General features: G+C 35.0%; 2 protein-coding genes across 2 annotated transcripts in view; one reads left to right on the plus strand and one right to left on the minus strand.

Moving 5' to 3' along the window:
* The window catches only part of Slc25a12 (solute carrier family 25 member 12), a 169673-nt gene that overhangs the window by 134698 nt on the left and 17381 nt on the right, over positions 1-17594 (minus strand). The gene's annotated exons all lie outside the window — the stretch shown is intronic.
* The window catches only part of Hat1 (histone acetyltransferase 1), a 46533-nt gene that overhangs the window by 21644 nt on the left and 7295 nt on the right, over positions 1-17594 (plus strand). The window contains exons 5-8 of the mRNA XM_005324592.3: positions 6093-6272; positions 6538-6659; positions 7160-7264; positions 7572-7678. Coding sequence (XP_005324649.2) covers positions 6093-6272; positions 6538-6659; positions 7160-7264; positions 7572-7678 — 514 coding nt within the window. The remainder of the gene's footprint in view (positions 1-6092; positions 6273-6537; positions 6660-7159; positions 7265-7571; positions 7679-17594) is intronic.

The following is a 17594-nucleotide window of genomic DNA, read 5'->3' on the forward strand; positions in this document are numbered from 1 at the left end:
AAAGTACTGGGTAAGAGTAGGGAATCAATCTCTTATAGTATTCAAACAAAGATTTATTATCTCCCCTTGTTGGAAAAGGAAAAAAAAGAAGGCAGCATAGTGGATATTGGAGAAATGGGCTTGCCTCTTCTGTCTCATTTTGCAATAAGAGTGTTCATTCCACAGAGCCTCCTTTGTTTTTTGTTTTTGTGTTGTTTGTTTTTTTTTTTTTTTTTGTATCAGGAATTGAACCCAAGGGTGCTTAACCACTTATTATTTTTTATTTTTTTATTTTATTTTTGAGACAGGGTCTCCTAGGTTGCTGAGAGCCTTGCTTAAGTTACTGAGGCTGTCTTTGAACTTGTGATCCTCTTGCCTCAGCCTCCTGAGTCGCCGAGATTATAGGCATGTGCCACTATACCTAGCTGTTGCCTTTGTTCTTGATACCAGGGAAAAAGTAACAAATAAAACTAAGTAATTGCTCTCATGGAATTTATTTTCTAGCCAACAGGAAACAACTAGTCAACAGTAAACAAACTAGTAAATAAACAAATTCAGAAGTGTTATGGAGAACTGGGATAGTTGAAGGGGTGGCAAAGCTAGATTGTGTTTGGTCTTCTTTTCAATAATAAGATGTTTGTAAAAGTTAAGAATAATTAGTAGCATTAAGAGATTTTAAGTACACAGTCATATAATTTACATTTTTAAGATGATTCTGACTTCTATGCTAAGAACACATAATAGGGTTAAGAGTAAAAGAAGGAAGACCAAAACATTAGTCTCTAACATGCTCTAACAGTGTTAGAGGAGATGCTGGATTTAGTTGTCAGATTGAGAATATTATTTAGAGGTAGAACCAGTAACCAGTAAGCTTCGCTTTTGACTTAGATATGATAGATGAGAATCCCATTGAATACCATTGCATAAACGATAGTGGTCCTGATATGGGGAAGATTTAAATGGGAAAAAATATCAAATTTGTTTTGTATATTTATGTTTGGGACTATTATCTGTCATATTTGAGTTTTTGTAGGTCATACTCTGTAGCATTGTTTTTATTTATTTTAAAATTTTATTTGAGATTGGCCCAGAGGCACCTTACCATTGAGCTACATTCCTCTTTTTTATTTTTTTATTTTGGAACAGGTCTTGCTAAGTTGCTGAGGATGGCCTTGAACTTCCTCCTTCCTTAGCCTCCCTAGTCACTGGGATTACAGGCATGCACCACCTGGTGTAACATTTTTATATGAAAAATAAACCCTTTTAGGGGGTCAGTAGCCGTAGAAAATGTGCTTAAAAGTTAATTTGCTTATTATAATTTTACTTATATTGCTCTTTCATCATCGATTCATTTTCTTTTCCAAATTGATTTTTCCAGTTTCACCAAAAATTCTTTAGTCATGATTAAGATTCCTGTAAAATCTCTTCAAAGGCAAAATAATTATTCTGAATCCTCAAATATAATAAACATGATTAATCAGACACTGATGATTTGTTTATCTTTGGTTGCTCCTAACCTTTGCTTTTATTAAATACCTCCTGCCTTCTCTTGGAGTAAATTTATCGTTTTTTAGTGAAGGGATATGTGACCAAGATTGTTCAGTCTTACTAATTACTAACATTTCTGAGAAAGATTTGGTAGAGAAACATGACATACATGGATAGGTTGTATTATCTATGAATTTAGTCATTTTATCCTTGTTTCCCACTTATTTGGGTTGAATTTGCAAGTAGATGAAAGAGGATTTTAAATTTTTTCTGGAGTTTTTCGTTTCTTTATGGGAAAATTCTATGTATTTATAAAATTTATCTTTGAGGAAAGGAAAAAAATAATTTTTGGCTGGGCACAGAGACACTTGCCTGTAATCCCAGTGGTTTGGGAGGTTGAGGCAGGAGGGGATCTCAAGTTCAAAGCCAGCCTCAGTAACTTAGTGAGACCCTTTCTCACTAAGGGTCTGGCAGTGTGGCTCAATAGTTAAATGCCCCTGGATTCAATCCCTGGTACCAAAATCATTATCATCATCATCATCATCTTTGGTATACTAGTAATGTTATGCTATAATCCCCCTACACCCCCCCCCCCGCCTCACAGCAATTGTGACAGTGTTCTTGATTGGTATACTTTTTAATGAAATATTAGAAAGCTTAAAATTATATATTGAAATTTTTATCTTGCTTACTTGTGTCCCTGTCCCCTGCCCCGTACTGGGGATTGAACTCCTGGTCTCATGCATACAAGACAAACTCTCTACCACTGAACTACATACATTCCTACCCCTTTTGCTTGTTAGTTCAAGTAAGCAAAACACTAATGCATTATAAACATCGTACAACCTTTGTTTTTTCATAATATGACCTTCATTTAACAATACTCAGATTTGTACATTTGAAGTTTAAATGTTGTCAGAGAATATAAATTTAAGCAAATTAAATAGATGCAGAATTTCTTTTGCCTTCTTTTTGTGACATATCTTGGGTATTCTTAGAATTATAATAATGTAACTGGAATAGTGGCCCATGTTTATACTCCCATCAATTCTAGAGGCTGAGGCAGGAGGATCACAAGTTTGAGGCCAGCTTCAGCAACTTAGCAAGACCCTGTCACAAAACAAAAAATAAAAAGGCCTGGATATGTAGCTCAGCATCAATCCCCAGTAATGCAAGAAAAGAAAAGAAAAAGAAAACCCACCAATAATTATAGCAGTGTTAAATCTATGTACTACTTTAGCAGGTAAAGAAGAGCATGTTTTACCTACTTAACATGCCTTGATTGTAACCTCTTACTCTAACCAGGCATGGTGGTGCACATCTGTAATCCCAGACACTTGGGAAATTGAGGCAGGAGGATTACAAGTTCAAGGCCAGCCTCACCATTTGGCAAGACCCTGTCTAAAAAGTGGAGGAGCAGGGGTGGTGATGTGGCTCAGTGGTGAAGCACTCCTGGGTTAAATCCCTGATACAGAAAAAGAAAAGAAACTTACTATACATAAATTTAGACAAATGATACTGCTTAAGACATGACACTAAAAGAGGTTATTGGGTTTTAAGAATGAGTACAAAGTCCCCAGTGACTTATGCATGGTAGGCAAGCACTGTACCTCTGAGCCACAACTCTAGCCCAGGCACATTGTTTTATGCAGTGATAAGGAAAAGTTAAAATTCCTCAATTGGAACATTGTTATGTGTAACAAAGATAGAACACTGGAAATTGAAATGACCATCGTGAGAGATTACACAATCTAAAAACACTTCATGACCCACTTACTGTAAGACCTAACTAGAATAGTTACTTTTATGCTTTCCTTTCTTTAAAAAGAAATCACCAAATGTTAGGGGAACATTTGTAAGGAACAGCTTTATTAATTAAATAAATCAAGTCATTCTAGATTCTTGCTCTGTTCCATTTAATTTCTTACGCTTTCTATACTTGTATCTGATTTTAATTGACATTTAGGATAAAGTTCTTGAAGACAATTTTTCAGTGATCTTCAGAAGTAGAATCTATACTTTTAGTCACAGCATTGGAACTGAAAGCTTTCATTACATTTTTAATTCTACATTCAATTAAAAATTATTTAATGGCTTTTTCTTAATGATGATTTATGATCAGACCAGTAATCCAATATGAAAAATTAATATTTTCAGTTTAACTGAATTAAAGTGTACATTTTAGAAGAATACAGATCTCTTAAGACATGGTGGTTGTAGGATTTCTTTTTGTTAATGCAAAATCCATTTAACAGAAATGCAAACATTTTTTCTTGGAGCAAAAAAAGTGTTTGAGTTCTGAATACTCGGTTTAAAGAGCTATATTTATTTATTTATTATTTGATTGATTTTTTTATTTGATTTTATGTATTTTTATGTGGCATTGAGGATCAAACCTAGTGCCTCACACATGCTAGGCAGGCTCTCTACCACTGAGCTACAGCCCCAGCCTTTATTTGATTTTAATTTGTTTTATTTAAGTATATCAGACACAGACGTGCACACACACACACACACATATTTACATATATAAAGATTCCTTGTTTTTTTAAACTTAGCATTCCCCTTCATAAAAGTTCTTGAAGTAACACAGACTTGCACAAAGCAAAATATTTTATTTGAAAATCTTTATTATAATCAATAAGTATCCCTTAAAGGCTGAATGTTAAATATTAACTTTCCTTCAACCTTATTGAGCTCTAACTTTTGGTAGCTTTGTCTTTCAACAGAACTGCAACTTGAAACTTGTTTCTTAGACATCTTTGACGTAGATTTAGTTCATGATAGGCAAAGTGACTTGATCATTCTTTGCAATGCCTTATTTAGAGGACAGGACATACAGAAGGTTATTAAGGGTTAAAATTATACCTGCTATGAGTTTTTTTTATAAACCCCTTTTTTCTTAACATTTAAAAACTTGAACTACAGTTATACTATACAACTTTATCCATCACTACTTTGGATTTTAATTGCTATCCAGCAAATTTATTGTAACTATCCTTCATTATAACAACTTCCTCATGTAGTTATTGAGTATATGTTTAAGATGATATTTTCATGTTAGCAGTGTCAAGAAAAAATATCAAATAGTATGTACTTTGTAAATAAATAAAAGTAGTTCTATCAAGTGTAATTTATCTATCTTGAGGGTGAATAGATTACAAGGACTGATATACATATTAGAAATAAACTTGGGCATATAGTTGAAAAGAGATATTTTAAATAATAACTCCTATTTTTATGGCTACAAACAAATTATATATAAATGTTGGTGGTACCAGAGCATTGAAAATAAAACTTGTTTGTGATAAACTCTATCCTTGGTTCTCTTATCCTAAAATGTAACTGAATGATAATAAAGTGCTATTCATCTGCAGGTGCATTGCTTCTACTTAGTTAAAAAATGGTTGAAAGGACAGGAATTAGTAGCATGTTGTATTAGCCTTTTGTAGTGTATTTTGTCCTAAGCATCTTAATTTCCCTGTTTTGAATGCTAAGTAGCAAGGGTCTTGGTTTAGAACTAATACCCATCATGCATGTAAACGGTATGAAAGAGCTGCTTAGTAAGTTAACACAAAGTGTTCTTGTGTCAGTCCTTGTGGAAATAGATACAATACAAACATTACAGCTGAACTCACGGCAAACTCCATTAAGTAAAAACCTGGCCTCATTGTTCAGGAAAAAGTTTGAATAGAATGCAAGCTCATTTTGTTGAATGTAATGTCAGGCTTTTAGGGACTGTATTGAGGGATAAGGTTTTGTTAAGTTGAGACCAATTCATTAAGTTTTATTGCCTGGTGAGAAGCAGTAATACTTTATTGTAAGACTTCATCAAATATTCATGGTTAAAGAGAAGTAGTAAATGTATTCAATCAAGTGGTCTTTTGGGGTTTTGAAAAGGATTATGAAGTCTGCTCAGCTGATAGTTTTAACATTCATTGAGGTTGTTTAACAAGGGTAATTTTAATCTCCAAGTTTAATTTTGTTGTCCAGTCTTGTCTTTTTTTGTACTATCTCAAGTCCAGGTCTCTAAAAATTTTGTTACATTATAGGAACGAATGGATAATATAGCCATTCATATAATTTCTATATTTCTTAAGTAGGAATATTTTTTAAGTTATCATTTTAGCTTGTTGGCATATGAGGGAGTTGTTACGTGTCTGCTTGTTTATTGTGAAGTCACTATTCATTTGGTTGGACTCTAGTGTTACTTAACTACTGCTGGTGATCTTTTCATGTCTTGAATAATATGGTCTCTTTGAAACATATAAAATAATAAGCAGCCTTTTGTTTTGGCTAGTTTAGGTTGTCATAAAGGGAGGTTGTCAGCATTCAGCATTTTCTACATAATGTTAGAAATTTCATAACATTGACATTATTATTACACTTGATATTAGGCTCCCTGCATTCTCTAATTTGTTTTTATGTTTCGCTCATCTCAAATTTGTGAGACAGTGGTTTGTGGACCTGAAATGTCCTCTTCCCGTTTACTATAGTGTGTTTATATCTTTAGTTTAATGGTGAATTGAAGTTTGTTGATTTTGTCCATTTTAGAGAAACTGAACATAATTCACCTGAAATTCAAATGTGTTATTAATTTATGTCTTTTATCCTACATTCTTTAGGCAGATGATGTTGAAGGCAAAATCAGACAAATCATTCCACCTGGATTTTGCACAAACACAAATGATTTTCTTTCTTTGCTGGAAAAGGAAGTTGATTTCAAGCCATTTGGGACCTTACTTCATACATACTCAGTTCTCAGTCCAACAGGAGGAGAAAACTTTACTTTTCAGATATATAAGGTAAAGATAAATCTATATATTTCTTGGTTAAAATTACTCCATGTGCCTGAAGCCTACATGCAATTTTTATTTTATTCTTAGTAATTTATTCTAGCTTTAGGAAACAAGTTTTTGTGGGCATTAAAAATAGATCTGTTTTGTGTGTCTGTGTACACATTTAATCTGAGACTTCTAAACATTTTCCCACAGGATAGTTTTGTGTTCTGCAGACTTTGACTTACCTCTGTGATGAGTTTCACCTGACTTTTCCTGGCTTTTTCCCTAGGCTGACATGACATGTAGAGGCTTTCGAGAATATCATGAAAGGCTTCAGACCTTTTTGATGTGGTTTATTGAAACTGCTAGCTTTATTGACGTGGATGATGAAAGATGGCACTACTTTCTAGTGTAAGTACAATTCTAAAGCAACAGTAGACCTTATTACCTCCACAAAGCCAGCATTTTAATTGTGGCAGCCCAATTATTGGGACAGTATAATGATATTTTTCCCAGGAAAGAAAAACTATTGTTTATGAGGCTTGAGTTTTCCTTCATTATGCTTTGGGAGACCTTGAGAATAGAGCTGAATTAAATGCTGTTGTCCGTTAGGGCCCTGAATGTAGGCTTAAACAGTAAAATGAGCTTTGCCTGTGTTTTCTTTTACTTGCCACCTATTCATCTTTATAATAGGCAAGTGCACTGAAGTGATGTAAAGAGGTCTGATTTATCCAAGTTGCTGCACACCAATTAAGTGAATTGTACATTCAGAACATAGCAGGTGTACCCATTGGGCCCTCACAGAGTAGCTTGCTGACACTGAAAATTCAGTCAGAAAATGGAAAAGAAAATGGACACTGCATGGGAGCGCGACTGTAATTGACCTGCTTGGCTTTCTGTTTTATCTGCAGATTTGAGAAGTATAATAAGGATGGAGCTACACTCTTTGCGACCGTAGGCTACATGACAGTCTATAATTACTATGTGTACCCAGACAAAACCCGGCCACGTGTAAGGTAATTGGCAGTATAACACGTGCCTTGTCTTTTATTTCAGAAGAAGGAACTGCTGAAGTTTCCAATACTTGTTTTAATAGTGTTGATTTGTTTAAAAAAAATCACCATTATTTACTGGCTATGTACTGATTTATTTCATTGTTCCTTTTGAAACAGTGTGGAAAAGTAAACCAATTTTGAGTATTTTGATAAGTTTTGGACTTCTTGAAGCTTAAAAAAATCACAGATTTAAAAATGTTCCTAATACGATAATGATTCTCAATTTTTTAACTGATGTGAAATTTTAATTTTAAAATCATTTCTTTAGTCAGATGCTGATATTGACTCCATTTCAAGGTCAAGGCCATGGTGCTCAACTTCTTGAAACAGTTCATAGATACTACATTGCATCTCCTACAGTTCTTGATATTACAGGTAAATAAAATTTGATGTTAAAGAGCCTTTCTAAAATGTCTTCTTTACTGATATTGATTGATTGATAGAAATAACTATTCTACATTAAATAGTAGCATTCTTGTGGGGGCCTTTTGGGGACTGTCTAAAGATAGATCAAGGTTACATTTTAGATCTTATGTCTTTGTGGGAATTGGATTACATCCTGAACTGTGAAGTGCTTAGTTGAACAGATGGAAGATAGTGAATTGACTATATATGGGGAAATCTCGATCAGGCACAATACATTGCAAGTATAGTATAATTTATTGCTTCTGTTTATTTGGCAAATGGTTGCATCATTTAAATGGTACCATGCATTAATTTCATGTAAGGAAACAGAGCTTTTTAATAAACCTTATTGAGAAAAAAAATTCAAGGCAAGTAGTTTCTGAATACAATATACATTTCCTGGGCAGGGTTGTTGCTCACTGGTATCAGTGATAAATTGCTTGCCTAGCATGTGTGAGGTACTGGGTTCAATTCTTAGCACTGCATATAAATAAGAAAGTAAATAAATAATAAAGGTCCATTGAAAATTTTAAAAATTTTTAAATATTAAAAAAAATCAAGGGCTGGAGATGTGGCTCAAGTGGTAACATGCTCGACTGGCATGTGCGGGGCGCTGGGTTCCATCCTCAGCACCACATAAAATAAAGATGTGTCCACTGAAAACTGAAAAATAAATATTAAAAAATATTCTCTCTCTCTCTCTCCCCCCTCTCTCCTCCTCTCTCTTTAAAAAAAAAAAAAATCAATATACATGTCCTAAAGTGTGTGATTTATATTCCTTAAATGTATGCCTTCACAAAAGTAGTAGATAAGGTGAAATGTAGGCCTATTTGTTTTGGAAACATCTTTCAGTATGGATTAGCCATAGAAGTAGTTTTATGAAATTAATGCCTAGGAGAAGAAAAGATATCTAGTCTTTAAAAGAGAAGGCATCATTAGATGGGATTACAAATATAGTGTCTATGAACAATCAAAGAGCAAAAGCATCCAAGGAACATTTATGTTGTTATTTTCCCTCTCTTTAGTAATTTTTAAACTCATTGCTCATAAGGTTGCTGATATAACTGAAAGTTACTTTTTTTTTTTTTTTAAGGAAAAGTACATGTTGAGTATCCCTAATCTGAAAATCTGGAATCCAAAATATTCTGGAATCCAAAATGTTTTTGAGTGTCAGTGTGATACTCAAAAAATTTCAGATGTCTGGAACATCTGGATTTTCAGATTAGGGATGCTCACCTGGTAATATTTCAAAATCTAGACCTCCCCCCACCAAAAAAAAAAAAAAAAACATCTGAAATACTTCTGGGCCCAAGCATTGCAGATAAAGGTTGGGCTAAGGTTGTAGCTCAGTGGTGGAGCATGTGGTTAGCATTCAAGAGGCCCTGAGTTCAAATCCCTAGCACCAAGAGAGAAGAAAACCCTTAGATAAGGGTTATTCAACCTATACCAGATATTCACATCCAAATTAGGTATTAAAATTTGTTCTATAGGAGTTTGAATATATTTTTTGTTTTTTAAACTGTAAATTCAACCCATATTAAATGTTAATTTGTTAAAAATGCTATTTCAAGGTCTTACCAACTTGTTTAAAGATACCCTCCCCCAAAAGAAAATACTGAATGTGGGATTAACAAGCCTATAAAAAGGCTAGTAGGCAAATTATCAGTTTCTTTCTTTTTCATGGTGTAGTGGTTTTGCTTGTCCAAGGTAAATAAAGTTGCTCCAGACCAGTGAATGGAATCCATAGATTAATAAGCTAGAGGGAAAGCATTTTTGTTTTTGTTGGCCTTGATGAGGGATAGAACCCAGGGCCTTGAGTACTCTAGGCAAGTGCTCTACCACTAAGCTGTGTCCTCAGACTAGCACCTTGTTCTTGAAAGGGAGTTACACATTTATGGAGTCAATTGTCTTACTACTATTAAATGGAATAGAAACTTGAAAGATGAAGTACTAAACTTAGGTTTTAGTACTTTTTTAAAGGTTTTTATTGTTTAAATGACACCTTCACTAGTTTAGTGACATGTAAAATTATAGACGCATAGTACAAACTATATCACTTCGTTTAGCTAAGTTGAAAGTTGTTCAGTTTCTATTCAGTTACAGAGGTTGGATTTGGTGCTACACAGACATTTTTAGTGATTTTAATCTGTAGTTCACATAAGTAGTCTTTGTCTACTCTAGTGGGTAATGTGCCAGCAGGGGTTGTTTCTCTGAAGCCTCTTAACCACTTTCTTCTGTCTACTCCAGCCAGTTAAGTCCTTGATACTTAGCACCAATTAGCAGATAAAGAATTTTATTTCTTAAATCTCAGTGAAGAGTCATCAATAATGGAAGCCTTTATTCCATACTATTATTCATTAGAAACTGAAGTCTCTAAAGAGAAAAGCTAAACATACTACAGGACTTCTGAATTTGACAACTGAGTATTGGCCCTTTATTTTCAGCTTTAACATTTCTTAGCATTATACAATAGTAAAAATTTCTTATTAGTTGTTCTCATTAAGATATTTCTCCTAGATTTCTATACCCAGTCTTTAAAAAGAAAAAAGAAAAAAAGTACAGAATTTCACTCTATTCATTTCAGTTGCATATTTTCTATTATCTTGTATATTTTTTAACTTTGTGGCTCTTCAGCAGGGTGACTCTGGATCTCCCTTTGCATTCCAGGCTGTTTTTATTGAGATAACCTTTTGCTTATTTGACATAGGGGTAGATACAGTAATTATTAAGTTACCATTGGTGGCTTAGGTTCTATCTGAAACTTTCAATGGATGTGTGTTTATGACGTAATTGCCACCCCTTCTCTCTTTAAATTTTTTTTGGGTACCTGGGATTGAACTCGGGGGTACTTGACCACTAAACCACATCCCCAGCCCTATTTTGTATTTTACTTAGAGACAGGGTCTCATTGAGTTGCTTAGTACCTCCCTATTGCTGAGACTGGCTTTGAACTCGAGTTCCTCCTGCCTCGGCCTCCTGAGCCGCTGGGATTACAGGTGTGTGCCACCACACATGACTCCATTCTCAATTTTAAGGTAAAATTTTGAAAGATAGTTCTTTATAAAATTGTATTATCTTTCTTTTGATGATATTAGCCTCTTAAGATATATAGCATATATAGCATACGTCTCACTATACTACCTTATAGATAGAATCAACAATTTGTTTCCTCAAGAATCCTGAGGAGTTGCATTTGGTAGTAAAAATTGATCCTGGGCTAGAATATACACTAGTGTTATTAATTAATTTATCAGTAGTATATTAAGAGCTAATTATATTTGTCCTTTAAGTGTTCTTTTTGTTCTAGATCCTATTGATTTTTAGAATATATGAATTTTTTATACTTAAGTGATTTATACTCTCATCTCATTTTCCTTCTTTAGAGTGCGATTTTTTTCTCTTGATGTAACTTTTAAAAATGATAGAGCAGCAGTTATATTGTTAGAATGATATATTTAATTTGTAAAAAAAATTCAGTTTTTGATCCCATAGGTAACTATAGATTTAAGCAAATTTCATCTTTAAATATACTGTTTATCTTTGTTGCATAGAAACGGAAATTGAAGGACATCACAAATTATCGGGTGTCATTATTTTAAGTTCATTTTTATATGACACTTTTAAAGAGCTTAAAAGTTGAATGATGACATGGCCCTTTATATCAAGCTGCAAGCAAAACATTATTAATCTATAATGCCTTATTTTAAAATGGAAATTTTTGGCATGATATTTTTATTTAGGTAAGAATGTGGCATAGTTTTTAGGTTTTCTCAACTATAATTTATTTTGCTTTGATACATTTTCCCTAAACTTTTCTGAGGATATATAAGTACTTACAATTTTACTCATATTGTTATTTTAATTGATATTGGCTGGGGGCTTGGGAAGTGGCTCAAGCAGTAGCGTGCTTGCCTGGCATGCGTGCGGCCCAGGTTCGATCCTCTGCACCACATACAAACAAAGATGTTGTGTCTGCCAAAAACTAAAAAATAAATATTAAAAAAATTGATATTGGCAATGCAGTTCTTTTTCTAAGCCAAGCTTGTCCAATGTTGGTTTTTCCAAGTCTATAGACTTGGAAAAACCAACATTGGACAAGCTTGTGCCTCATCTGTTAGTATACTTTAAAAAAATGTTAGTAGCTGTGCATGGTGTAATCTCAGCAGCTTCAGAGTCCATAGCAGAAGAATCACAAGTTCAAAGTCAGCCTTGGCAACTTAGCAAGATTCTCAAAAAAGGGACTGGGCTGGGGATGTGGTATAGTGGTTAGGAGCCCCTGGATTTAAAAAAAAAGAGAGAGAAATAGTGCGAGGGTTCTAGCTCAGTAGTAGAGTGCTTGCCTCACATGGGCAATGCCTTGGCTTTAACCCCCAGCACTACAAAAAAAAAAAAAGATAAAGGAGAAGCTTGATTATTTGTCACTTAGAAGAGTTAATTAAAATTACTTTATTGAGGTACAATTTCCATACCATAACATTCACCTATTTAAAGTATACAACTTAAAATATAGATCTCAATGACTTTTTAATTGTAGTCCTGTTCTATAATATTTCCATCACTGTAAAGAGATCCTTCATGTCCACTTGTAGTCAGTCCCCATCCCCACACCCATTCTCTACTGATGTCTTTGACACATTTTGGCTTAATTATTAGGTATGGTGTAAGTGTCTAAATTCATTTTCTTAAGTGAGGATATTCAGTTGTTCTGGCACCATTTATTGAAAGGAGTATCTTTCCCCATTGGTGCCTTTATTGAAAATCAGTTGACCATAAATATAAAGATTTATCTCTGGACTTGAATGATCTATATGTATGTCCTTATGGCAGTACCACACCAGCTTGGGTTTTGTTATTTTAAAAATGATAATGTGAAATTTAATCTGCCAGGCATACAAGTTGAATCTTTCTCCTGGGTGCTGCAGAGTAAATGGAAGTTTCTTGAAATGATTGACGAGTAGGGTTAAAAACGGGCACTTGGGCTCATTGGTAGAGGGCTTCATGCCTAGTGTGCATGAAGCCCTGGGTTTGATCCCCAGCAACACAACAACACACACACACACACACACACACAAACACACACACAATGCTGGCCCTAGCAAGGAAATGAGACAGGAAAGGGTAGAGAGATGGGGGCACTCAGTCAGAGTGCCCCCAGAGTGTCTGGGGATGAGCCATGACCAGCAGGAACAGAGGTATAGGTTCCTAAAGTACATCCCCTCTCTGAGTGAGCACTCAGGCAATAGCCTGGGGCTGATACTTGCAAACTTCTCAGCAGCTGTTCCCTGGTACAATCATCTCCTGTTGTATAATGTATCTAAGTGGTGTATGTTGTAATCCCAGCTCTTAGGAGGCTGAGGTAGGAGGATCACAAGTTCAAGGCCAGCTGGGACAACTTAGCAAGACCTCTCTTAAAATAAAATTGGGGATGTAGTTAATGATAGAATGCACGGGTTCAATTCCCAATACCACAAACACACACACAGTAGTCTTTATCCTACTTCCTAGGCACTGCCCCTACCACATACACATAAGGGTTCTAAAATTCTAAAAATAGCAAAAAACATTCAAATGGTTATGTATGAAATACTATCTGCATCTGTCTCTGTTTCATCCCACCTTCCCCAAATGATATCTCTTGCCAAGCTGAACAGAAGGCCCTACGTGGCCTCCCAGCTGCAACGAGCTACTGCATTGGTACCAGAGCACACGGTGGTAAGCAAGACATAGCGGGGGTCTGGGCAGGTCAGCTTGTTCCCTCTTATTTGGAGGCGAGAGAGGGACTGCATTCACTTTTTGCATAAAGTTGCATCATATTTTGCTTTCCTGGTTTTCTTCCTGGTGGCTTGCTCCAGCTGTTCCTAGATAATAACCAGTCCAGCAAATTGGCCTTGGCCTGCTCTGTCTTCATAGCTGAATGCAATTTTGTGAAATGCTCTTTTATTTTCTTCATTCTCAAAGTTCCTTTCACCTGTTTAGATCCAGTGTGTGATCTTTCTGGTTGTCTGTACCACCTAGTTGGGGTTCTCAGTGTTGTTAAGCCCTTCTACACCTTTATACTTCTGGTGGCAGTCATCTCCATTCTTACTCTTGTCTGAGGCTAGAGATTTCTTTTTGGAGTCACCTGTAGCCCCTCTCCACTCTCTTCTTATTCCTCTTCTTCCTGGCCTTCTGCTTTTCAGCCTGGAGCAATACATTTGTCTTCTTGGGGCTCATATATTGCCCAGTCTTTGTGACGTCCCTTTCTCCTTCCTTCAGGTATAGAGACTGGGGAAACAGCAGCATCTTGATTGCTATATTGAATTGTGAAATAGGAGGTGAAAATACTCCAATTTCGTTCTTTTTCAAAATTGTTTTGGTTATACAAGGTCCTTTAGATTTCCATAAAAATCTTAGGATCAGCTCATCAATTTCTGCAAAACAAAATAAAGCCTCTTGAGTTTTGATAAGCATTGCATTGAATCTATAGTCAATTTGAAGAGAATTGCCATCTTAACAATATTGAATCTTCCAGTCCATTAATATAAAGTATCTCCATTTATTTAGAACTTTTAAAATTTCTTTCTCTCAGAGGGAATAAAGGGTTATGGCATAATGGTAGAGCATGTGCTTAGCATGTACAAGACCCCTTGGTTCGATCCATGGCACACAATTTAAAAAAAAAAAAAATTTTCCCTCAGTAGTGTTGCAGCTTTATATATATATATATATATATATAAATTTTTTTAATTTTCTTTTTTGGCACTGGAGATTGAATCCAGGGGCCCTAAAAGCTACATCCCCGGTCCTTTTTTTTCCAAGACAGGGTCTCGCAAGTTGCTAAGGCTGGCCTTGAACTTGCGATCCTCCTGTTTCAGCCTCTTGAGTCACTGAAATTCTAGGTGTGTTCCACCATGTGGAGCTTTGGTGTACAATTCTTGTACTGCTTTTGTTAGATTTATTTGTTGCCTTTATTCTTTTTGATGATGCTATAAATAAGATTGTTTTTTGTTTTTGTTATTGTGTGTATATATATATGTTCAATCTCTCACACCCTGGAGATTGAACCCAGAGGTGCTTTACCACTGAACTTTACATCCCCAGCTCTTTTTTGTTTGTTATTTATTTTTTAGTTGTAGTTGGACACAATATCTCTATTTTATTTTTATGTGGTGCTGAGGATCGAACCCAGGGTTTCGCACGTGCTAGGCGAGCACTCTACCGCTGAGCCACAATCCCAGCCCAGATTTTTTTCTTAATTTCATTTTTGAGTTGTTGATTTTTTTTTGTAGTATATAGAAATGCATTTGGTTTTACATATTGATCTTCTATCCTGCATCTTTGTTGCACTTATTCATTAATCATAGCAGTTTTTTGGTTAGGATTTTCTACATACAGGATAACATTATCAAAAGTAAAAATAAAATACTTCTTTGCAATCAGATGCATTTTATTTAATTTTGCCTGATTGCACACTGAGAACCCTCCAATACAATTCTGATTAGAAAAAACACACGTATGTGCCTTGCTTTGTCTTAGAAGGAAAGCATTCGGTCTTTCACTGTTATGGGTAATGTTAGCTATAAAGTTTTTGTGGATGCCCATTATCAAATTGAGGTTTTTTTTTTTAATTTTAATGAATCTTTTACTATCAATAAGTAATACTAATAACCATGAAATAAATTGGTAGGTTTTTCTTTTTTACCCCCTTTTTTCAGTTCTTTGAATATGTCATCCTACTAACTTTTGGCATTCTTGGTTTCTGATGTGTCATTTTTGTCTTGCTGCTTTAAAGATTTTCTGTTTGTCTCTGGCTTTTTCGAGTTTGATTATGACAGATTTAGGTGTAGACCTTTTTGTTTTTCCAAATTAAAATCTGTTGAGGTTTCTGGATGTGTAAATTTTTTTTTCCATCAAATTTGCTAAGTTTTTGACCACTGTTTTCTTCAAATATTCTTTCTGTCCCTTCCTTTCTTCTCTTTCCAGGTCTCCCATTATGGTTAGGTTGATATGCTTGAACAGTTTTAATTTGGGGGAGAACTATAGTCTAGTTTACATTTTATAAGGCAGGGGAGTACAAGTAAGGAAAAAAACAGTAAGGGAGGTTATTGTAGTAGTTGGGAAAAAAACTGATGAAAGGAATCAGAATGTCTTTCAGATTTCTGGGTGGCTTCTATACAGATTGGTAAAGCTAAATTAAAATGGAAAAGACAGAAGAATGGGATATGATGACAAATTATATTATAATCTTAACAATTAAATGATGATTTTGTTTAGGTCCCTATTTCAATTATTTTGTTTTATGTTGATTTCATAATTCTTAATAGATATTAATTTTGTACCAAACTGATGGTGATGGAATTTCAATTCTTACTACTTTAAAACCACAGTCAAATACTATTTACCTAATAACTACATGCATGTGATGTTACTAACTATATGATGCTTAGAGTTTTTTTAAAAAAACATTTATTTTTTAGTTGTAGGTGGACACAATAGCTTTATTTTATTTTTATGTGGTGCTGAGGATTGAACCCAATGCCTCATCTAGGTGAGCGCTCTACCCCTGAGCCACAACCCCAGCCCCATGATGCTTAGAGTTTTAAAGAAGTTATTCTGACAAGGCATGGTGGTGGATACCTCTAATCCCAGTAACTTAGTAAAGCCCTATCTCAAAATAAAGAGGGCTAGGGATATAGCTCAGTGGCAGAACACCCCTACGTTCAATAGTATGTATAAGCCTATCAAAAAAAAAAAGTTATTCTGTATACGTGGGCTGAATGAATAAATATCTTATTATTTCTATCTTAGGCTTTTTTTCCTCTCTGGTTTTTTTTTTTTTTTTTTTTGAGGGGGGTGGGGGGGGGTACCAGGGATTGAACCCAGTGATGCTTAACCACTGAGCTACATCCCCCAGCCTTTTCATTCTTTATTTTTTTGAGACAGATTCTCAAGAAGTTGCTTAGGGTCTTGCTAAATTGCTGAGGCTGGCTTGAGCTTGTGATCCTCCTGCCTCCGTCTCCATAGCCTCTGGGATTACAGGTATATACCACAGGTATATACCACCCAGCAGGCTTTTTTTTTTTTAAACAGTTTTATTGATATGTAATATACCTATCATACAATTCACCCATTTATTTAAAAAAAAGTACAATTTTAAAATGATATTTATAGTGCAATGATCATCATCATCTAATTTGGGAATATTCTTTACCCCCATTCCCAGCCCTAGGACACTATTAGTCTACTTGTCTCTTTGAACATTGGAATCTTTATATATGACTGGTTTATTTCACCTAGCACAGTGTTCTCAAAGTTCATCCCTTGTTGCAGTACTTCTTTTATTACCAAATAACATTCCATTGTATGGAAACATCACATTTTATTTATTCATTCATCAGTTGCTAGACAGTGAGTTGTTTCTATTTTTTGGCTCTTATGAATAATGCTATTATGAACATTTGTGTACTAGGGTTTGTTTTGGTTTTGGTAGTACTAGAAATTGAACCCAAGGTTCTGCATGTTAGGTAAGTGCTCTCCCACTGAGTTACACCCTCAACCCTTTACATTTTTGAGACAGAGTCTTACTAAGTTGCTTAGGACCTGGCTAAGTGGCTGAGACTGGCTTGAACAGGAGATCCTCCGGTCTCAGCCTCCAAAGTTGCTGGGATTACAGGCCTGCACCACTGCACCTGGCTGAGTGTTTTAAATTTTGATAGGGCCCAGCTTATCTGTTTTTCTTTTTGTCACTTGTACTTTTGTTCTCCTTATCTAAGAAATCATAACCACAGATAAACCACCGGTTTACTCCAGTGTTTCTTCTAAGAGTTTTATAGTTTTGCCTGTTATATTTAGGTATCTGTTTGTTGTAAGGAAAGGAGGCTCTGGCTTGTGGAAATCAATTTTCCAG

Source organism: Ictidomys tridecemlineatus, chromosome 7 (genome assembly GCF_052094955.1).
Source record: "Ictidomys tridecemlineatus isolate mIctTri1 chromosome 7, mIctTri1.hap1, whole genome shotgun sequence".
Lineage (NCBI taxonomy): Eukaryota > Metazoa > Chordata > Mammalia > Rodentia > Sciuridae > Ictidomys > Ictidomys tridecemlineatus.